Below are 24,015 nucleotides of genomic sequence, written 5' to 3' on the forward strand. Positions count from 1 at the left end.
AATATTGTCAGGTGATACAATTTGGTTGGTTGTTCTTGGTTTAAAGTATGTAAGATTTTCCTAGGTCTCAGATCTATTTTTAGTGAACCATAAAAGAATACAGAATATTACATTTTCCCACATTATGACTTTTTTTCCATTAGAAGTATTAGAAAGAATATACTTTTATAAATTTTTTCTTATTTTATTTTCTCTTTCAAACATATTATTATGACCAATATCAAGATAAAGACAACTTTATCTTAACAGGAATAGGTTATTTTGGTATGTCTAATATGAGAAAACAAAATTCTAATCTGAAGAGCACATACAGAATGTCCCACAAATATATATACACACACTTTAACAGCTGATAGGTCAATTTGAAAATGAAATGTATTTTAATAAAAATGCCTTTATAATTATTCAAAGTGTGTGTGTACATTTTTTGGGATACCCTATATATGAACACAATGTGGGAATTAACAGTTTTACAGAGAGGATATTTTCTGGAAATTTTGATAAATAAGCTTTAAATTAAATATACATTGTTAGGTTTTTCTTTTAAGCTGACCATTTAAATAAGAAAATGGTATTCATTACTTACTTTTCTCCTCAGAGAGCCTGGCTAGGGCTGTTTGGGTGAATCTGTTTTGTTCATAATACTGAAAATTCTGATAGTATGCCAAAAGGCGAGGCTTGAATCAATGTACAAATTGTATAATTGGTTCCTACATAAGAAAAAATTTCCTCCAATACATGCACACACCCACACTTCAACAGCACATTGTTTTATAAAAGCCATGACAAAAAACAGCAGTTTCCCAGTCACAGTGATCTCAGACATACACCAGTTTGTTCTGCCAGTAATTAATCAGCTGTGTTCATGCAGAATGGAAAATGCAGACTGTTTCATTTCTAGAAGACTCTTATCAAATCTCTTTCAACCAACAAGAAGTGGCTGCTCAAGTTATGAGGGTAAAACAACTTAAAACATAGGCTTAGGTGCACAAACTCAATTACATAAAAAACGAAGGAAGAAAAAGATGAAGGTAGATCCTCTACATGCAACCCATAAAAATTCTCAGAAAATTGGAAGGACTTTTCCTTTAAGAAAATTACAATCATAATTGCCAAAATCTCTTCACCTTGGAACCCTCAGAAATCTGAAGACTATTCATATCAGGCAAAGAAGAGTCAAAGCTAGCCATTCTAGTGCTAAAGGAATGAGAGTCAGCGGGGGTCATGTCACAGGCTGAAGTGAGCGATTCCACAGGGTTGACCTCCTCAGAAGGGGAGAGATTCATGATCTGTTGACAAAGCAAAGGAAAGAAAAATACAGTGTGATGTTTCCACAAAAGCTCTAATTCTTCTTTCCATAAGAGTACAGACCTTTGTATGAGCTAGTTGTTGGTTGATAGGTCCTGTTTAACATACATAGTTGTTCACTGTTACTGGAACTTAAAAATGGGAGCTGGTGACCTGGTGTGATGGCACAGCACCCTTAACACACAAATACCCACATCTACAGATAGCCACATCAAAATGTCTGTCTGTCATAGTTCCTAAAACTTCAGATATTTGAGGAATTTTTAAAAGGTTTCAGCATAATGCAAGTTATTTGGGGAAAAGCTAGGCCCTAACAGATCTGATGGCATCCAGAGATTGTTAATAGTAAAACAAATACCCCAGCATTTGGTTCCATGTACAACTTACAGAGAAGAGGCTACTGAGATTCAGTTTGACACCACATGATGGTTCACATTTTAGTTTAGCAGCTCTGAAAGTTTCTTTAACTGCAACTGGAAACTGTGCTACTGCTTTAGTTCCAAAAACAAGTCTGCCAGTTCCTACAGTGGGAGAGCTTTACTTACGAGGTCCGAGTGCTCTAGGATTTGGCTGGTGGTCAGGTCCTCCTCCTCAGACGATTCATCAGAGTCCTCATGGTTCATTTTATTTAGGCTGGGAGAACTTCCTGAAAGCTGGTGCTCCTCCAGAAGCTGCATGTCACACTTGTCTAGACTGTCCAGAGATCGTCTGCGTACTCCCCAGTTAAAGTTGTCCATACTCTCACCCTGCAATCATACCATAAGCTAGTTTTTTTATGTCCAAATTTACTCACACCTTCACACATTCAACTAGTCATGACTTAGAAATAATATTTGCATTATGAACTCTCAAGCCCTCATGTCCTTTGGTACCAAACATTTGGTGACATGATGAGAAAAGTAGTGAAAGCATACTGTTTTCACCGTCATGTATATTATATCATAGGTAGACTGATTACATACTTTTGTATGGTGTGGTGGGTAATATTATGTTTTTTAAAACTTGATTGGGGTACACTTAATAAATGATCTATTTCTAAAACTCTGTAGTAAAGACACCATTAATAGTAAAATAACTTCAAAGGAGATGTACCCCCAACCCTACTTTAGTACTGTTTTTAGAAGGAGCAAAAGTAGGAGCTATGCTTTTGGCATATTGCACATACTCCGGGTAACAAGGAGAAGAGCATTAGGCAAACATTTCAGCATTTTCACAGATAAAATGCAGTTAAGAAGATGGGAGAGCAGCTAGGAAACCCATCCAGTCATGCATGATGCAGAGGCCACAGCAGCAGGGCTTAACTTTTGCTTCTGGATCATTTTAAAAAACTGTCCCAACACAGAAAGTAGTTGTTTTCCTGGACCTGAAATGACTGACTTGGTACCAAGCATTATTGATAGCCTGTATATTTAAAATTTTTATTTCAATTTCAGTTGACATTCAATATTATTTTGTATTAGTTTCAGGTGCACAGTATAGTGGTTAGACAATCATATGCTTTATTAAGTGATTCCCCAATATTTCCAGTACCCACCTGGCACCACAGTTATTATAATGTTATTGACTATATTTCCTATGCTGTACTTTACATCCCTCTGACTATTTTGTAACTGCCAATTTGAACTTCTTAATCCCTTCGTCTTTTTCATTCAGCCCACCTCTCACCTGGCAACCCTCAATTTGTTCTCATATCCGAGTCTGTTTCTGTTATGTTTGTTCATTTATTTTGTTTTTTAGATTCCACATGTAAGTAAAATCATATGGTATTTTTATTTATTTATTTTTATTTTAAAAAAGTATGCTTCTATTGAATTTTAGAGAGAGAGGAAAGGAGAGGGTGAGCGAGATAGAATCATAAATGATAAGAGAATCATTGATCGTTGCCTCCTGCATACCTCACACTGGGGATTGAGCCTGCAACCCAGGCATATGCCCTGATCGAGATTGAACTGTGACCGCCTGGTTCATAGGTCGATGCTCAACCACTGAGCCACCCCAGCTGGGTGAAATCATATGGTATTTGATTTATTTCTCTGTCTGACTTATTTCACTTAGCATAATACCCCTTAGGTCCATGCATGGTGTTGCAAATTGTAAGATTTCATTGTGTCTTTTTATGGCTGCGTAAAATTCCATTGCATATATGTACCACATTTTCTTTTTTTTTTTTTCATGATGTTATATTCATTTTATTTTTGATTAGGTGATAAGAATGCATGAACCCACTTCCCCAAATAAAAGCCATATCCTTGACAATGACCTCTATGTAACTATATGATTACTTTCACCCCATCCCATCCTTTGCGCCCCTTCTCAATCAGGGACCTATAACCTGAGACCAATGTTCATCATTCCATTGCTTGATTTTCTTTTATTTCTTAAAACCTATGTGTATTTTTACAAAGCACATATATATTCTTTCTATGCACACATATAATTCTCCATCAAAAGAAACTGAAATCATACCACATATAGTTTTCTTTTGGTTCTTAATAAAAAGTATAATCTCTTTATTTTAAAAAAATTATTTTTCTGTTTTATTTAGTTTTCTGTTACATACTTGCTATTATTTAGAACTACTTAACAGTGGCAATTAGTAATATTTAACTTTAGTACTAATTAAATAAAATGTGTAAGAAAATATTTTATAAAGTATAATCTCTTGAACACATCTCTTTCTCATTAAAAAGGCTCTGCACATATAAAATGTAATGCTTGCATAATATTCCATATTTTAGTTGGTCCATCATTTATTTATAATTTCCCCTTCCAGTTGGGCATTTAAAAAGGAATCATTATTGCTAAAAGTATTACATAGGTTCTCCTTTCCCCGCCCCCCCCTCCCATTAACCTCTTCCAGCCTGCTCCTGTCCCCCCTCCCCCACCCCACAAGGCACTCAACATCCCATTGTCTGTATTCACCGGTTGTGCATATATGCATACAAGATCATTGGTTGATCTCTTCCCACCAACCTCCTCTGCCTTCCCTCTGAGGTTCAACTGTCTGTTCAGGCTTCTATGACTCTGGGTCTATTATTGATCATCAGTTTATTTGGTTCATTAGATTCTACATATGAGTGAGATCATGTGATACTTATCTTTCTCTGACTGGCTTATTTTGCTCAGCATAATACTCTCCAGGTCTATCCATGCTGTTGCAAATGGTAGAGTTCTTTCTTTTTTATTGACATGTGGTATTCCATTGTGTAAATGTACCATAGTTTTTTTATTCACTCATCTGCTGATGGGCACTTAGGCTGTTTCCAAGTCTTAGCTATTGTAAATTGCGCTGCTGTGAACATAGGGGTGCATATATCCTTTCTGATGAGTGTTTCAGGTTTCTTAGGATATATTCCTAGAAGTGGGAACACTGGGTCAAATGGGAGTTCCATTTTTAATTTTTTTGAGGAAACTCCATACTGTTTTCCACCATGGCAGCACCAGTCTGCATTCCCACCAGCAGTGTATTAGGGTTTCCTTTTCTCCACAACCTCACCAACACTTGTCGTTGGTTGATTTGTTGATGATAGCCATTCTGACAGGTATTAGGTGATATCGCATTGTTTTGATTTGCATTTCTGGGATGAGTAGTGACTTGGAGCATTTTTTCATGTGTCTCTTGGCTTTCTGTATGTCCACTTTGTAGAAGTGTCTATTTAGTCCTTTGCCCATTTTTTTGATTGGATTGTTTGTCTTCCTTTTGTTAAGTTGTATGAGTTCCCTATATATTTGGGAGATTAACCCCTTATCAGAAGTATCATTGGCAAATACGTTCCCCCATGCAGTGGGCTCTCTTGTTATTTTGATGATGGTATCTTTTGCAGTGCAGAAGCTTTTTTATTTTCATGTGGTCCCATTTATTTATTTTCTCCTTAGTTTCCATTATCCTAGGAGATGTATTGGTAAATATATTGCTATGAGAGATGTCTGAGATTTTGGAGCCTATAGTTTCTTCTAGGATTTTTTTATTTCACATCTTAAATTTAAGTCTTTTATCCATTTTGAGTTTATTCTTGTGTATGATGTAAGTTGGAGGTCTAGTTTCATTTTTTCTTCACATCTACCTGTCCAATTTTCCCAACACCATTATTGAAGAGACTGTCTCTTCTTCAATGTATGCTCTTGCCTCCTTTGTCAAATATTACATGAGCATAGTGACTTGGGTCCTCTGGGTCCTCTGTTCCTTTCCATTGATCTATATGCCTGTTTTGGTGCCAGTGCCAGGCTGTTTTGAATACAATGGCTTTGTAGTATAACTTGATATCTGGTATTGTGATTCCTCCAACTTTGCTCTTTGTTCTCAAGATTGCTGCAGCTATTTGGGGTCTTTTTTGGTTCCATATAAATTTTTGTAGTATGAGTATTTGTTCTAGGTCTGGGAAATATGCCATTGGTATTTTAATAGGAATTGCATTGAATCTATAGATTGCTTTGGGTGGTATGGACATTTTAATGATGTCAGTTCTACCAATGCATGAACATGGCATATTCTTCCACTTGTTTATGTCTTCCTCTATCTCTTTTTTCAAAGTCCTGTAGTTTTCCAAGTACATGTCTTTTACCTCCTTGGTTAAGTTTATTCCTAAATATCTCAATTTTTTTTGTTGCAATGGTAAATGGGATTGTTGTTTTAGTTTCTCATTCTCAGAGTTCACTATTGGTATATAAAAATGCTATGGATTTTTGGGTATTAATTTTGTATCCTGCTACATTTCCGAATTCATTTATTAAAGCTCATAGTTTTTTGATGGGGTCTTTAAGGTTTTCTATGTAGAGTATCATGTCATCTGCGAATAATGAGAGTTTTACTTCCTCCCTTCCAATTTAGATGCCTTTTATTTCTTCTTCTAGTCTGATCACTATAGTCAGGACTTCCAGTACTATGTTGAACAAGAGTGGTAAAAGAGGGTATACCTGTCTTGTTCCTGTTCTTAGGGGAAATGGTTTTAGTTTTTGCCCATTGAGTATGATGTTGGCTGTAGGTTTGTCATATATGGCCTTTATTATGTTGAGGTATGTTCCTGCATTCCCACTTTGCTGAGAGTTTTTATCAAAAAAGGGTGTTGGATTTTGTCAAATTCTTTTTTCTGCATTGATTGATATGATCTTGTGATTTCTGTTTTGTAATGTTTATGGGCTGTATCACATTTATTGATTTGCGAATATGGAACCAACCTTGCATCCCTGGAATAAATCCAACTTGGTTATGATGTATAATCTTTGTCATGTATTGCTGGATCCAGTTTGCTAAAATTTTGTTGGTGATTTTAGTGTCTATGTTCATCAGGGATACTGGCCTGTAGTTCTCTTTCTTTGTCATCTTTATCTGGTTTTGGAATCAGAGTGATGCTGGCTTTATAGAAAGAGTTGGGAAGATTTCCTTCCTCTTGAATTTTTTGGAATAGTTTGAAGAGTTGAGGGGTTAGTTCTCTTTGAATATTTGGTAAAACACCTCTGCAAATCCATCTGGATCAGGGCTTTTGTTTGCTGGGAGTTTTTTTTTTTATTTTTTTAAATTACTGCTTCAATTTCATCAGTAGTTATTGGCCTAGTCAGGTTTTCTGATTCTTCCTGATTGAGATTTGGAAGGCTGTATTTTTCTAGGAATAAATCTATTTGTCTAGGTTGTTCTGTCTGTTGGAATAAAGTCATTCATAGTATTTTATTACATTTTATATTTCTGTGGTGTCAGTTATTATCTCTTTCATTTCTGATTTTGTTTATTTGGGTCCTCTCTTTTTGTTTCCTATTGAGCTTGGTTAGAGGTCCATAAATCTTGTTTATCCTTTCAAAGAACCAGCTCTTAGTTTTATTGATCTTTTGTGTTTTTCCTTTGGTCTCTATGTCATTTATTTCTGCTCTGATCTTTATTATTTCCTTCCTTCTACTTGTTCTGGGCTATTCTTGTTGTTCTCTTTCTAATTCTTTAAGTTGTAATGTTAGATAACTTACTACCACTCTCTCTCTCTCTCTCTCTCTCTCTCTCTCTCTCTTTCTCTCTCTTTAGTTAGGCCTGTAGTGCTATGAACTTCCCTAGCAGGACTGCTTTAACTTTTTCAGCTAGGTTTTGGATTGTTGTATGTTCATTTTCATTTGTTTTCAGGATTTTTAAAAATTTTATTCTTTGATCTCTTCAGTAACCCATTCATTGTTTAATAGCATGCTATTTAGTTTCCATGTAGTTGATTGCTTTGAGAATTTTTTAAAATTAAATCTTTATTGTCCAGATTATTACAGTTGTTCCTCTTTTTCCCTCCATAGCTCCCCTCCACCTGGTTCCCACCCCACCCTCTGCCCTTACCACCCCCCCACTGTCCTCATCCACAGGTGTACAATTTTTGTTCAGTCTCTTCCCGCACCCCCCACACCCCTTTCCTCCTGAGAATTGTCAGTCCACTCCCTTTCTATGCCCCTGATTCTATTATATTCAACAGTTTATTCTGTTCATCAGATTTTTTATTCACCTAATTTTTAGATTCACTTGTTGATAGATATGTATTTGTTGTTCATAATTTTTATCTTTACCTTTTTCTTCTTCTTCCTCTTCTTAAAGAATACCTTTCAGCATTTCATGTAATACTGGTTTGGTGGTGGTGAACTCCTTTAGCTTTTTCTTATCTGTGAAGCTCTTTATCTGACCTTCAATTCTGAATGATAGCTTTGCTGGGTAAAGTAATCTTGGTTGTAGGTTCTTGCTATTCATCACTTTGAATATTTCTTGCCACTCCCTTCTGGCCTGCATAGTCAGTTGAGAAATCATCTGACATTAGTATGGGTACTCCCTTGTAGGTAACCAACTGTTTTTCTCTTGCTGCTTTTATGATTCTCTCTTTGTCTTTTGCTCTTGGCATTTTAATTATAATGTGTCTTGGTGTGGTCCTCTTTGGATTCCTTTTGTTTGGGGTTCTCTGCGCTTCCTGGACTTGGAAGTCTATTTCTTTCACCAGGTAGGGGAAGTTCTCTGTCATTATTTCTTCAAATAGGTTGTCAATATCATGCTCTCTCTCTTCTTCTGGCACCCCCATAATTCGGATGTTGGTATGCTTGAAGTTGTCCCAGAGGCTCCTTACACTATCTTCATATTTTTGGATTCTTTTTTCTTTTTGTTTTTCCGGTTGGGTGTTTTTGCTTCTTCATATTTCAAATCTTTGCCTTGATTCTTGCGATCCTCTAGTCTGCTGCTAGATCTCTGTATATTATTCTTTATTTCAGTCAGTGAATGCTTAATTTGTAGTTGGACCTTTTTCATATCCTCGAGGGTCTCACTAAATTTATTGGTGGTTTCTAGAAAATTCTTGAAAAACCTTGTAAGTGTGGTTTTGAACTCTATATCCAGTAGTTTTCTTTCTTCCATTTCTGTCATTTGTGACCTGTTTCTTTGTCTCTGCATTTTGGCTGCTTCCCTGTGTTGATAGAGTGGCTTTGTGTGCTAGGTGTCCTATAGGGCCCAGTGGCTCAGCCTCTCCAATTACCTGAGGTGGACACTCTTGGTGCACCCCTTTGTGGGCTTTGTGCACAGTCTTGTTGTAGTTAAGCCTTGATTGTTGTAGGTATCACTGGGAGGAATTGACCTCCAGGCCAATTGGCTCTGAGAATCAGCTGTGTCTACGGAAGGAAAGCTTCTGTGCTGGAGACACCCTTATGGGGCAAGACTTGCTTAAGTGGGGCTCTGGTGCTTACTGAGTCTGCCCCCTGAGTGTGTCCCTTATGGTTCTGAGGAGTTGTAATCCGGATGGTCCCACTCTGACCACTGGGTACACTGGCTCTTGGATCTCTAAAGAGGTGCTAATTTAGCTTCTGCCTGACGCTACCCAGCAGGAGCTATGGAGAGATCTGCAGATTCGTCTTCTTTGTTTGGGGTTTGGAGGTGCCCAGATGAGGCCCAGCTGTGAAGCAATGCATGCTGCTGTGGGGCCTTGGGCCTTCTTTTGGAAGTTCTGGGTCTCTCTGACCCAGCTGCAGTTTGTTAGGTAATTTTCAGATTGCAAAGGGCCAGGCCATTCATATGCAAAAGCCTTTGTGCACAGCTTGGGTGGGGTGGGGTCTCAGGGAATCAACAGGGTGGAGCAAACAGCTATAGTTGATCCTCAGTCCTGCCCTAAGAGGCTCTGGGCCTCAGTGTCCGATGGTAATTGCTGCAAGCACCTCTGAGAGAAAGCCGCCCTCGAGTTCTGCCCGATGTCAGAGAATCCAGTTTCTCCCCATATGAGTCTGTGTCCCCAGAGACTCACCCAGAACTGGAGTTCAGAGCAGTCAGGAGCTTGTGTCTCCCTCCCGATTGAAAAGGCAGCTGCGTCCTCAGTTGCCAGCTCTTTCCGCGTGTGCCTCCATACCTCTGCACTTTACTTCCGCACTCCTCTGAGTCTCAGTGTGCTTTTCTCTTTCTTTCTAGTTATAGAATTTCCACTCTACAGCCAGCCAGCCAGCTTTCCTATGGTTCTGGATGATGTCCGTTTTGTCTTTTAGTTGTAGTTTTGAAGTGGTTGTGCGAGGCAGCAATTTCAAGTGTTTACCTATACCGCCATCTTGGTTTCTCCTCTGCTTTAAGCATTTTTATTGTAGCTGATTTCCAATTTCATGCCACTGTGGTCTGAGAAGATGCTTGATTTGATTTCAATCTTCTTGAATTTGTAGAGTGTTAACTTGTGCACTAACATGCGGTCTATCTTTGAAAATGTACCATGTGTACTTGAGGAGAATGTATTTCCTGTAGCTTTGGGGTGGAAATTTCTGAAGATAACAATTAGTTCCATCTGTTCTAGTGTCATTTAGAATATCTGTTTCCTTTTGTCTAGAAGATTTATTCAGTGATGTCAGTGGGGTCTTAAAGTCTCCTACTATGATTGTACTGCTGTCAACCTCTCTTGATATTACCCAAAAGTTTTTAAAATATATTTATATGCTCCTGTATTGGGTGCATATATGTTTCTCAGAGTTATAGTCTCTTGTTGTATTGATCCCTTTAGTATTATGAAGTGACCTTCTTTATCTCTTGTTATGGCCTTCATTTTGAAGTCTATTTTGTCTACCCAACTTTTTTTCATTTTCATTTGCTTGAAAAAATTTTTTTCCCATTCCTTCACTTTCAGTCTGTGAGTCCTTTGTTCTAAGGTGGGTCTCTTGTAGACAGCATATATATGGGTCATGTTTTCTTATCCATTAAGCTACCCTATGTCTTTTGATTGGAGCATTTAATCCATTTACATTTAATGTTATTATTTGTAATTGTTTTTGCCATTTTTATTCTTTATGCCTCTGTTCCTTCTTTCCTTTTTTTTTTTTTTTTTTTTACAACAGTCCCTTTAGCATTTCATTTCTTGCTTTGCTGTTTTGGTGGTAATAAGCTCCCTTGAACTTTTTTTTTTGCCTGTGAAGCTCCTGATTTCACCTTCAACTTTGAATTGATAGCCTTGCTGGATAGAGTATTCTTAGATTCAGGTCCTTGCTTTGCATACTTCATTCTATTCCCTACTGGTCTGATGTGTTTCAGTTGAGAAATAAGTTGATAGCCTAGTGGGAGACCCCTTGTAAGTAACTTTCTGTCTATCTCTGGCCACCTTTAAGATCCTTACTTTGTCGTTGGCATTTGCCAATTTAATTATGATGTGGGTCTCAGTGTGGGTCTTTTGGGGTTCATCTTGTTTGGGACTCTGTATGCTTCTTAGACTTGTGGATTTTTTTTCTTCCCCAAATCAGGGAAGTTTTCTGTCATTATTTCTTCAAACAAGTTTTCTATTCCTTGCTCAGCTTCCTCTCCTTCTGGCACCCCTATATGTAGATGTTGTTTCATTTCATGTTGTCCCAAAGCTTTCTTAGACTCTCCTGCTTTTTAATTTTTTTTTTCTGCTCTGCTTAGCTGTTTTTTTCTACCTGTCTTTTAACTCACTGATATGGTCCTCAGCTAATTCTAGTCTACTGTTGAAAACTTCCAGGGTGTTCTCTATTGCAGCTATGTCATTCTTCATTTTCTCTTGATTTTTATACTTGTTGGTGAATTTCTCATCCAGTCGTTTGAGCATCCTTATAACCATTACTCTGAATTCTTTCTCTGACAAATTGCTTGGCTCCATTTCATTTCATTCCTTTTCTGGTGATTCCTCCTTTTCTTTCATTTGGGGGTTGTGTATTTGTCTTCCCATTTTTGTTCCTTTGTAATTGTTTCTATGTATTAGATCAAACTGCTATACCACCCAGCTTTTTAAAATTGGTGTTATGTAGTAAATGTTTTGTGGGACCCAGTGGTACAGTATTTCAGGTCTGATGGGCTGGATGTTCAAGGGATGCTCCCTCCTTGAGATATTTGAGTTCTCCTGATGTAGTTGGGTCTTGAATGTTATTGTCCTATTCATGGACAGAGTCTTCTCTCAGAGTGTCTAATTATGTGGTTTGCTCCGTACCATGTCATGCCAACTGTTTTGAGGTGCTGACTGAACAGCACAAAATACAACACAAGACATAACACAGAATGAATAGGAGGCAGCCAATCAATTATTCTCATTCATCATCATCATCATCATCATCATCATCTCTCTCTCTCCTTTCCTCTCTGAAACCAATAAAAATATATTTAAAAAAAGAATGTATATTCTGCAGCTTTGAGGTGATATGTTCTCTAAATATTAATTAAGTCCACCTAATCCAGTGTGTCATTTAAGGTTGCTGTTTACTTGTTGATTTTTTTTTTTTTTTTTTGTCTGGAAGATCTATCTAGTGATGTCAATAGGATGTTAATGTCCCACACTATGACTATATTGCTGTTGATCTCTCCCTTAAAGTCCTCTAGGAATTTTAAAGTATACTTCAGTGCCCCTATATTGGGTGCATATATGTTTACCAGTGTTATAGCCTCTTGTTGGATCAATCCCAATAGTTTATATAGTGACCATCTTTCTCTCTTGTTATGGCCTTTGTTTTGAAGTCTATTTTGTCAGATATAAGTATTGCTACCCCAGCAAATTTTTTTGTTTCTATTTGCATGGAAATATTTTTCCATGCTTTCACTTTCATCCTGTGTGAGTTTTTTTGTTCTGAGGTTGGTCTCTTGTAGACAGCATATAGGGGCCTTGTTTTCTTTTTTTTTGGGGGGGGGGGACCTTGTTTTCTTATCTATTCAGCAACCCAGTGTCTTTTGATTGGAGCATTTAATCCATTTACATTTAAGATTCATTTTTGATAGGTACTTATTTATTGCCATTTTTATTCTGTATGCATATGTTCCTCTCTCTCTATTTCTGCTTCTTAACAACAGTCCTTTTAGCATTTCTTGCAATGATGGCTTGGTGTTAACAAACTTCTTTAGTCTTTTTTATTTGGTCTTGGAACTTTTTATTTCACCTTCAATTTTGAACGATAGCCTTGCTGGATATAGTAGTCTTGCTTTCAGATCCTTTTGTTTTTTTCATTATTTTGAATACTTCATGTCATTCCCTTTTGGAAAGCCTTATGGGAGCTCCCATGAGATAACTGTCTCTTTCTTGTTGCCTTAAGATTCTCTCTTTGTTATTAATATTTGCCATTTTAATTAAGATATATATTGGTGTGACTCTCTTTTTGATTGGGACTCTCTGTGCTTCCTAAACTTGTGCGACTTTTTCCTTCACCAGATTAGGGAAGTTTTCTGTCATTATTTCTTCGAACAGGTTCTCTATCCCTTCCTTGCATTGTTCCCCTTCTGGTTCCCCTATGATGTGGATACTATTCCATTTCACATTGTCCCAAAGTTCCCTTAACCTGTCCTCCTGCTTTCTACATATTTTTCTTTTTGATGCTCTAATTCAGTGATTTTTTTCTACCTTATATTATAATTTGCTGATTTGATCCTCTGCTTCTTCTAATCTAATCTTCTAATCTTCCAGGGTATTTCTTATTTCAGCTATGTCATACTTCATTTCCTACTGGTTGTTTTTCATTGTTTCTATATCCCTTTTCATGCTGTTGAGCAGTCTAAAAACCATTACTTTATACTCTGTTTCTGATAAACTCCCTGCCTCCATCTCATTTAGCTCTTTTTCCAGTGATTCCTCCTGTTTTTTTCATTTGGGGACTGTTTCTTTGTTTCCCCATTTTCACTGTTTCTTTTTGCTTGTTTCTGTGTATTGAGTAAGTTGCTGTGCCTCCCAGTTTTGGTGGTGTGGCCTTCTTGTGGGACTCAGTGGTATAGTCTCCTTGATTCTCTGAACTGGGTGCTCTATGATGTACCTTATGTGGGTTAAGTGAGCCTTCCTGTTGAATTTGGGTCTCGATCATTATTGTCCTTTTCACAGTCAAGCTAAGGCTTGCTGACTGTGATTCCCAACCCTGACCACATCATGCCAACTATTATATGGGTGCTCCACTACTTCCCTGCCTTCCTCCAACCTCTGTTCTTGCCCATAATCAGCTAACAGTACCACTAACAGATGCCATTTATATATCTGGTGTATGATATTTTTAATTGCTGAATTTTTTTTGCAAATTTTTTTTTGAGGATTTTGCAGGTATGCTCATCAGAGCTGTATCCCTATAATTTTTAAAAAGTTTTTGTCTGGTTTTGGAACCAGGATAATGTAAAAGAAACTTGGGAGCCTTCCCTCCTCTTGAATTTTTTGGAATAGTTTGAGAAGGATAGGTGTTAATTCTTCATTGAACGTTCGGTAAAATGCACCTGTGAAGCCTTCCGATCTGGAACTTTTGTTTTTTGGGAGTTTTTTGATTACTGATTCAATTTATTTGATAATAATCAGTCAGTTCAGATTATCTGTTTCTTCTTGATTCAGTATATATTTCTATGAATTTATCCATTTTTTCCCAAATTGTCCAATTTGTTAGGCATGTAATTGTTCTTAGTATTTTCTTCTAATCCTTTGTATTTCTATGGTATCTGTTGTCACTTCTCCTCTTTCATTTTTGATTTTATTTGTTTTTTAAAATTAAAACTTTACTGTTGAAACCATTACATATGTCCTTTTTTTTCTCTCCTATTGACCTCTTCTAGCCTACCCCAGACGCCTTCCCCAGGCCTTTACCACCTTATTGTCTGTGTCCATGGGTTATGCATATATGGATACAAGTTCTTTGGTTGATCTTTTTCCACCCACCCACCCTCCCCTGCCTTCCCTCTGAGATTCGACATCCTGTTCCATGCTTCTATGTTTCTGGATCTATTTTGTTCAACAATTTATTTTATTCATTAGATTTTACATATGAGTGAGATCATGTGATACTTGTCTTTCTCTGACTGGCTTATTTTGCTTAGCATAATACTCTCCAAGTCCCTTTATGCTGTCTCAAAGGATAAGAGATCCTTATTTTTTTCCTTTTTTAAATATATTTTATTTATTTCAGAGTGGAAGGGAGAGGGAAAGAGAGATAGAAACATCAATGATGAGAAAGAACCATTGATTGACTGCCTCCTGCACACCCCCTACTGGGGGTCAAACCCACAAGCCAGGCATATGCCTTTGGCCGGAATCGAATTTGGGACCTTTCAGTCCTCAGGCCGATGCTCTATCCACTGACCCAAACCAGTTAGGGCAAGATCCTTATTTTTTACTCTCTTTCTTTTGTTCTTGATTCTGAGTAAATGCTTTTTAATCTTGTTTATCTTTTCAAAGAACCACTTATTAGTTTCAGTGACTTTTTTATTGTTTTCTTAGATTCTATTTTGTTTCCATTCTGATTTTTATTATTTTCTTCCTTCTCCTCACTTTTTTTTTGTTTTGTTCTTTTTCTAGTTCATTTAATGTATGGTTAGATAGTTTGCCATTTTTCTTGTTTCTTGTGGTAGACGTATATTGCTATAAAATTCCCTCTTAGGACTGCTTTAGCTTTGCCCCATAGATTTTGAGTTATTGTGTTTTCATTTTTCTTTGTCTCAAAGTATCTTTTGATATCTTTGTTATTCTCATTGTTAACCCATTCATTGTTTAGTAAAATGTTATTTAGCCTCCATGTGTTTGTGTTTTCAGTTTTATTCTTGGGATTGATTTCTAGTTTCATACTATTGTGTTTGGAGAAGATGCTTGATAAGATTTCAATCTCCTTAATTTCATTAATACTTGCTTTTGTGGCCTAACATGTGTTTTATCCTGGAAAATGTTCTATGTGCACCTGAAAAGAATGTATATTCTGCTGCTTTGGGGTGAAATACATCTGGTTGAATGTGTCATTTAAGGTCACTGTTTTCTAGTTGGTTTTCTGTGTAGAAGGTATATCCATTGATGTCAATGGGATTTAAAGTCCCTTATTATGACTGTACTAGAGGCCTGGTGCATGGATTCGTGCACTGGTGGGGTACCTCAGTGTGGCCTACAGGGATTGGACAGAAACTGGCATCTAACATCCCCTGAGGGATGTAGTAATGCGTGAAACAGCAGGCGGCCAGGGAGGAGCCACTCCCGCTCATCCTGGCCCTGCTCATCCCGGTCAGCCAAGTGTCTGCCCCCATCTTCCACTGCCGCCCCTTGCATCTCCTAGTCTGCCACACCCAGCTATGAAGAAATGGATCCCTAGGGTGGAGCTCCCACAGCCTCGGTAGGGGTGTAGACTGAGGCTCAGAGAAGTGGGGTGAGTGCCCAAGGGGCACCCAGGGCAGACTGGGGACTTGCAGTAGCTGCGCTGCAAGGCCCACTTTGCATGCCATCCTATAAGTCCTGAGGTGGCTCCGGTCTGATAGGAGGAGGCAGGTGCTAGGGACTGAGTTCCTGGTCTCTTTTTTCCCTCCCTCTGTCCTTTGGTTCTGGCTGCTCAGGGAGGACATGATCAGAGAGGTGGGTTGAGGGAGCCATGCCTCTGGAGCAGTGCCAGGGTAGTGGCAGAATTTGGGCTGATGGCCCAGCCTCCCAATGGGAACTGCAGCTCAGCCCCACCTGCTTGTGATCTTCCATAGACTCAATTGCCTGTTTCTCTTTTCGTCTGTCCAAGTTGAATGCCCCCTGGAGGTCAGTGCGTGTCATAGCAACTGGTTGACAGGTTGCTTAGGCTTTTATATATATAGATTACTGTTGATCTCTCCCTTTATGTCCACCAATATTTACTTTGTTTATTTAGGTGCTCCTATGTTGGGTGCATAAATGTTTACAAGGGTTATATTGTCTTGCTGGGTTGGTCCCTTTATCATTATGTAATGTCTTTCTTTGTTTCTTATATCCTTTGTTTTAAAGTCTATTTTGTCTGCTTTAAGTATTGATACGCCAGGTACTTTTTGTTTTCATTTGCATGAAATATTTTTTCCATCCCTTAACTTTTGGTCTATGTGTGTCTTTTGATCCGAAGTTGGCCTTTTGTAGACAGCTTATTTATTGGTCATGTTTTTTTTGTTTTTGTTTCTTTTTATCCATATAGCTACCCTATATATTTTGAAATTGAATTTATTGGGGTGACATTGGTTTGCAAAGCTATACAGGTTTCAAGTGTACAACTCAATAAACATCATCTGCACACTGAATAATGTGCCCATCACCTCAAGCAAAGTCTATTTCTGTCCACATTCCCCACACCCCTTTTGCCTACCTTCATTTAGCCCCCTATGTCTTTCAATTGCTGCATTTAAACTATTTACATTTAAAGTAATTATTAGTAGGTACATAGTGATTGCCATTTAATTTTTTATATTTATGTTCCTCTTTTTTTGTCTTCTTAAAGAAGTCCTTTTAACATTTCTTATTATATTGGTTTGATGGTTATGACCTCCTTTAGCCTTTTCTTGCCTTGGAAGCTCTTTATCTCTCCTTCAATTTTAAATCATGGAATTGCTGGGTAAAGTAGTCTTGGTTGTAGGTCTTTGTTTTTCATCACTTTTAATATTTTGTGCCAGCCCCTTCTGGCCTGAAAAGGGAACTTTCTGTTGAGAAATCAGCTGACAATCTTTGTGGAGTTTCCTTGTAGGTAACTGTCTTTCTCTTGCTGCTTTGAAAATTCTCTCTTTGTCTTTAACCTTTGCCATTTTAATTATGATGTGTCTTGGTGTGGGACTCTGAGTTTGTCTTGTTTGGGACTCTTCATTTCCTGGACATGTATGGAAGTGAAATAAAGTTTTTTCTTTGCCAGGTTAGAGAAGTTTTCAGTTATTATTTCTTCAAATAGGTTCTGAATCTGTTGTTATTGGTCTTCTCCTTCTGACACCCCTATGATAAGAATACTGTTATGCTTGATGTTGTCCCAGAGGTCCCTTTAGCTATCCTCATTTTTAAATTGTTTTTTTTTTCTTTTCTGTTCTGATTTGGTGTTTTCTGCTACCTTGTCTTCCAAATCACTGACTCAATTCTCTAATCTGTTGTTGATTCCTTCTAGTGTATTCTTCATTTTACTTACTGTATTCTTTATTTCTAAGTATTTTTATAAGGTTTTAATGTCTCTTTTTATGCTTACTATCTCTTTGTTGAAATTCACACTGAGTTCATTCTTCCATATGTTCCTTGAGCATCCTTGCTACCAATGTTTTGAACTTTGTATCTGGTATGTTGCTTTTCTCCATTTTATTTATTTATTTTCTAGAGATTTCTATTCCGTTCCACTTTTTTCATTTGGGATATGCTTCTCTGTCTTTCCATTTGTCTACCCTAAGTGTTTATTTCTTTGTACTAGGTAGATCTGCTATGTCTCCCATAGTAGGTGTCCTGTGGGGCCCAATGGGGCACTCTATCTGATCACCAGAACTGCGTTTTCCAGGAGTGTGCCTTGTATGGGTTGTGTGTGCCCTGCTGTTGCAGTTGAGTCTTGATTGCTGTTGGCACATCAGTGGGTAGGTTTGACCCTCGGCCTGGCTGGCTTGAGGATTATCAATGACCACAGCATAAAAGCTATTGTGCTGTGGTTGTCCCCACAGAGAAGGAATTGCCCTAACAAGGTCTGTGCCTGCTGAGACCTCCCTCTGGGTGTGTCACTTGGGACACTAATCTGGTGGTTCTTTGTTGTGGTCTGAGGCTGGTCATTGGGTGTGTTGGTTTGGGGGCCCCTTGGGAAGGACTCCAGTGCAGGGCCATGTCAGATGCTGCCTGTTATGGGACTGAACTACCTGTTAGGTACTACCTAGCAATCCTCAGTTGATAACTGCCTATTCTGGGCTTGGCTTTGCATGGGAGGGGCTACATTGCAAACCAAGGCCCGTTGCTACAAAAGACCTCAAGCACGCCAAGACCTACTGCCACTTGTCAGCTACCTGTAATGCTCAGCCACTGAAAGAGCCCTGGGTGGCATGCGAGTTGGGTGAGGCACCACCTGGGTTAAGGGCAAAGCAAGTTTTAAAGAAAGCTATGAGTTATATCTCAGACTTTGTTTACAAACCATATGATGTTAAGTATGTTTATTTGACCAACATAAAATGTTTTTGTAGAAATTAATTTTGGTTTTATTTTCTCTCTCTCTCTCTCTCTCTCTCTCTCTCTCTCTCTCTCTCTCTCTTACTTTTTATTGATTTATTGGGGGTGACACACTGATGAATAAAATTATATAGGTTTCAGGTATACAATTCTATAATAAATCATCTATATATTGTATTGTGTGTTCACAATATTTTTCTCTCTCTCTTAAGAAAGGAATAAAAGAAGGGAAATATTACATCTCATTGGTAAGCAAGTTTTAACTGAAACGAATAGGTAATCTGAATAACATCTAGTATAGAATTCTTCCATTTATGAGTCATTTGAAGCACTGTCTGATGGCTCACTATTAACTTTTTAGGGTGAGAGTTCAGTTAATAAAATAATATAATATGAGAGATGCAAATTACTGTTAAAATTAGTGAGCATTAAATTGATTAATTTTCCTTTGGTTTAAGGGCTATTTCTTCTGGCTCCTAATAACACAAAGCTTGATAGAATAGTTCACAGATCTCTCATAAAGCAAATGCTTAGCTATTCCAAAATCTGTTTTGGTGATTCATGGTAGAAGGCAACAGGTAAGAATCCTAAACACATTCTGGATACAATATACAAATTATCATTAATCAACCCCATTTATTATTGTTTTAGGACTATTAGATTATACAAAGAAATCAGATTCAGGATATGATTTCTATATTATGTAGCTATAGCTGCTGTTTTATCTGTATCAGCACCTTTTATCTATATCTGTACTTTTTATCCATATCTGCACCTTTTATCTATATCTGCTGTGACAAATTACTACCAAATTAAGTTTTTTTCCTGGTGCATATGCTAACTACTGTGCTGAAATTTAAAAATAGCTATTTTAGTGGAAAAAAAAAACTTGGAAAGGCAAGAGTTCTGGAAAGAAAAAGAGAATGCAATGTGTGAAGAAATAAAAAAATATATAAAGAAAAATGAGAATGCTAGATAGAGAAAAAAAGAATGTGAAAATGACTAGGAGAAATATACAAATATAAATGTAAAATATAAATTCATAAAACTGGTTCTTTTGTACCAAATCAGTTGATGGATTGGATGAACTATCTCAGGGAACAATTCTGGAGGTATCCCCACTGACCATGAGATAGAACCGTAAGCTTTCACAGAAATATGAATGTCTAGATCCTAGAATACTACACTGGGCATAGACTGCGGTTACTGTTGATTTGATGAAAATGTGGATTAATGAGGCATGAGAATTGAGAATTATACCTGTACTAGAGGTCTGGTGCACAAAATTCATGCAGGGGAGGGGGGGGCTGTCCCTCAGCCTGGTCTGTGTCCTCTCGCAATCTGGGACCCCTTGGGGGATGTCCAACTGCCGGTTTAAGCCCGATCCCTGCAGTCAGACATCTAGCAGTCAGACATCCCTCTCACAATCCGGAACCGCTCACCCCTAACCACTCACCTGCCTGCCTGCCTGCTCACCCCTAACCAACTCACCTGCCTTCCTGCCTGCTTGCCCCTAACCACTCACCTGCCTGCCTGCCTGCTCACCCCTAACCAACTCACCTGCCTGCCTGCCTGCTCACTCCTAACCACTCGCCTGCCTGCCTGCTCAATGTGTGTCATAGTGACCGGTCATTCTGGTCATTCCAATCATTCCGCCATAACAGTCGCTTAGGCTTTTATATATATAGATTAGAGCAATTGAGAAAAAAAGACGTCTTATATCACACACCCATCAATGTGAATATGCATACAAACAGGCATACATATGCTGGAAGGGAGGAAGAAGCAACTCTGTTGTTATCAATCTGCATTAACACAAAACATTGGCTTGCATACCTGAAAAAAGAGCATCCTCTTACCTGAAGCTCCTGGGCAGCAGATGGGGTGAACAGAGAAACAAATTAAAAGGTCTATTTAAAATAATGATATTAAGGACACTAAAGTGCTTTTCTCTTAGTTTTAACACAATGAACAGTGCTAACAATATATACTTCAGTAGATGCAACTTAAACAAAGGTAAAGGTATATAAACCCAAGGAGAAAATCAACATCAAACCAGAAATTCCCAACCTCATAGTGGTAGATGATGGAATTGGGGCAATAAGTCACAAATACAATTTCTGAAACAGCTTTCCCCTTGTGTGGCCACTTTTCTGTCCTCAACACTTTTGGGGGACGGGGGATGACTAAGTATTTGTGAGAAAATTGTGAAATGTCATGGGAAAATGTATCAGGGTCATCAACTGGAACAAAAAGATGGTGTCACCTGATCCTGCTCACCAAGAGAAAGGTGTGTGTGTGATCATGGTCTCTTCACTGCTGATATGCAGTTAACAGCAAAGACACAGCACCTTGCAAAGACTCTGAAAAGTTCAAGGCCAAACCCTTACCAATATTAGGCAATAAATTATGAGGCAATTTAATGAAAAGAAGTAGATGTAACCAAAAAACTGTCTTTTTTGATAATTGTGTTTTTATCTAGAAGGTAAATATGCTTAACTTTCTCAGATGAGGAAAAACTGAAATTATTCACCAATGATAGTACAAAGGAATGGACATTGAGACACTGCTAGAAGCTTTATTTAGGTTACCTCACTAAATGCTCATATCCACTCTATAGACAGGTATTATCATACCCATTGAGTATCTGAGAAAGCCAAGAGAAATTGCATGCTCATGGTCATACAGTGAGTGAGGTCAGTGGCAGAACTGTAATTCAAAGTTGGACCTTGCCTGGCTCCAAAGCCTTGCATTTTTTACGCTACCCCTCATAAGCATGGCAGCATCCCTTATTGTATCTTAGTGAGATGTGGTTAAAACTTTTTCACATGGTTTATTTTATTTGGGTACATATATACTTTCATACTCTTGAGTGTCTATGAAATCTTAATTATATAAGATAAAGTCATCATTGTGATGTAGTTCTTGTTGGCTAGGACAACATAGAGAACACCAGTAGTATTCATTACTTTTTGTCCCTTACAAACATTAGTGTCATAGTTATTTTCAAGTGATGGGCATCTCAGATTTTCCTTCCTTTATTTTGATAGGAATCAAATTTGTTAGTTGTTCTGAAACTGTGTCTGATTCTCCTGTTAGGTCATATTATATAACATGTTTTTCTTTGATTGACTTTAGAAAATGATGTGTGTCTTGCAAGGTCAATTTTTCCCTCTTAATTTTATTTTCAGAGTGAAGAGGGTGCCTGAGCTTGAATTCTAGCCTAGGAGAGAAGATGGGGTTAGCTGTTCAGGCCAGGGAACTCATGTTGTGACATTCCATGTAGCTCTGGCTCAGAGATATTCAAAACCATTGTATTTCATGGAAGACTTAAAACAATCATCACCACAGTTCGAGATTGATATCTTTATTACTAATTGTGATGAACAGTCAGAAAATTCTGCAGTACTTTCTTCTGGTTCTAGAACAACTCAAGGTGAAAAGCTGACACTTATTTTAAAGTTGCTTTGCAGTAAGTGCCTTTAGCTCTTTACATACTGTGCTGCAAAACTTGTGTCCAGGAAAAGATTGGTAAAGAAAATACTGTTCCTTCTGAGGATATGATTCTCCCTTGCTGGCACAGATATCTAGGGTCATCAGTGGCCAAAGGGACAAAAGCAGATAGCCCCTTGGCCTCACCTTGATATAAAGGAGTTGGTCAGCAGTCACCCTTTTAGGGAAGGTAAGAAGTTAATTACGGTAAGAAGTTGGTTAAGTTAGGAGGTGCCTTTCCACTATAGGAGATGATAAACTTTGAATCTGGGCCTCTGCTTTAACTTTAAGTATAGCAGAAAGCCCTTTCTTTGGGAAATAGACTGTGTACAGTTACATGTGAGCTCAAGCATGGTGACTAACACCAGGAGCTGACCTGGTACCAGGGGTATCCGGCATTTTCACACATACCAATCTCCCTTTAGTGAATTTCGTTTCCACCTTTTGAGGCAAAGGATTACAACTCAACTGGAACACCCCCCAAACTATCAAAATGAGAGCAAAGGGATGATGTGTTGCCTTCCAATCCCAGATTTCAAAAATATGATTCATAACTGAAAGCATCTTATGACCATACTTGTCATCCAAATACACAAATCTGCCTTTGCCTATTGAGACTTGAGTTAAGCTGCTCCAACTGTGGGGAAAACCTGCCACCCATCTACATCAGAGCCAGAAACTCTCCTGTGCCCTCCATCCTGTTTTGAGTTCTAATAACCTAATCAGGCAGCATAAAGGCCCCAGAGGCCTCAGGCTTCTGGCTTATTTTGTTGTAGGCAAGCTTTCAAGTAATGGAATTAGAGCAATTTCATGTTTATAAGCATTAAATGCTCTGCTTGTTTTAGCCAGGTACCAGCAAACAGGTTCAGAACTTGAATATTTTGTGTGTGTGTGTGTGTGTGTGTGTGTGTGTGTGTTTAAAGCTCACTGTTGGACTTACACACAGCCTTTGTATGGTCACCAGCAGTCAAATTATGGAAATTTAAAAATAATCTGGCAGCATCTGCTGTGGGCTCAGACAGGAAGGGTGTGGTAACTTGTGCCAAAGTGAAGCTGCTGAACTTGGAATACGTTGATTTAAAATAAAGTTTACAGCTTTTCAATGAAAGACACAGTTATAAAAATTCATTATTTAGTAGGTAAAAAGAAACTTTGTTAGTCAAGTGGGTTATTTTTAGAGAAAGTACTATACCTCTCCGTCCTCTAGTTCTACATCCAGGAAATCGAAGTCTCTAAAGACTCTGAACTGTTGCTCACTGTTTGTGTCATCCATGTTCTCCGGTTCTCGGGCACCATCCTCGGAAGATACCAAGCTCGTCTGATGCTCCAGCAGGTCCAAATCCCCACATGATGAAAAAATTACCTACAAATCCAAAAAGTCCCGTCCTGAGAAACCATCTCCCTCTGGTTGTTTGTGCTACAAAAAAACCCCATCACTGGCTCTTCATCACACTGTTTCCAGTACACACCTAATTCCTCAGGCAGATATTTTTAGGATGTTATTATTTACATTGGACAGGTGCCTTCAGATTAAAATTAGTGCAAAGACACAAGTTCATGCACCAGGAAAATGCTTCAAGAGTCAAATGGCTGCTTACTGGATGAAGACTCGACCCTACCTGTATGTGTATGTGTATGTGTGTGTGTGTGTGTGTGTGTGTGTAGGGGTGTCTGTGCGTGTTTGTGAGACAACTGTATGTGTGTTCACAAATCAGCAGTCAAGACAAGTTCCACTGTTTCTGAACTGACTGAGGTTGGTACTTGTACATACTCACACACAGATGACACACAGTGTCACACAATATTTTCAGGATTCCCAATGCCAAGATAAGCTATTATAGAATGAACTATGAGAGCAAGGAATTAACCCTTTCAGAGATAAACCAGGAACTGGAAAGGAATAAGAAACAGAAGCCAA

At 38.2% G+C, this 24,015-nt stretch overlaps 1 protein-coding gene across 4 annotated transcripts in view; it reads right to left on the reverse strand.

Moving 5' to 3' along the window:
• The window catches only part of FRY (FRY microtubule binding protein), a gene marked incomplete at its 5' end in the record, with an annotated part of 453,417 nt that overhangs the window by 60,869 nt on the left and 368,533 nt on the right, over positions 1-24,015 (reverse strand). For all 4 annotated transcript variants that reach the window (XM_081083582.1, XM_081083581.1, XM_081083584.1 and 1 more), the window contains 3 exons: positions 1,128-1,289; positions 1,854-2,054; positions 23,290-23,460. In XM_081083582.1, the coding sequence (XP_080939708.1) occupies positions 1,128-1,289; positions 1,854-2,054; positions 23,290-23,460 (534 nt within the window). The remainder of the gene's footprint in view (positions 1-1,127; positions 1,290-1,853; positions 2,055-23,289; positions 23,461-24,015) is intronic.

The sequence above is a fragment of the Myotis nattereri genome (genome assembly GCF_964212035.1).
Source record: "Myotis nattereri genome assembly, chromosome: 2".
NCBI classification, from domain to species: Eukaryota; Metazoa; Chordata; class Mammalia; order Chiroptera; family Vespertilionidae; genus Myotis; species Myotis nattereri.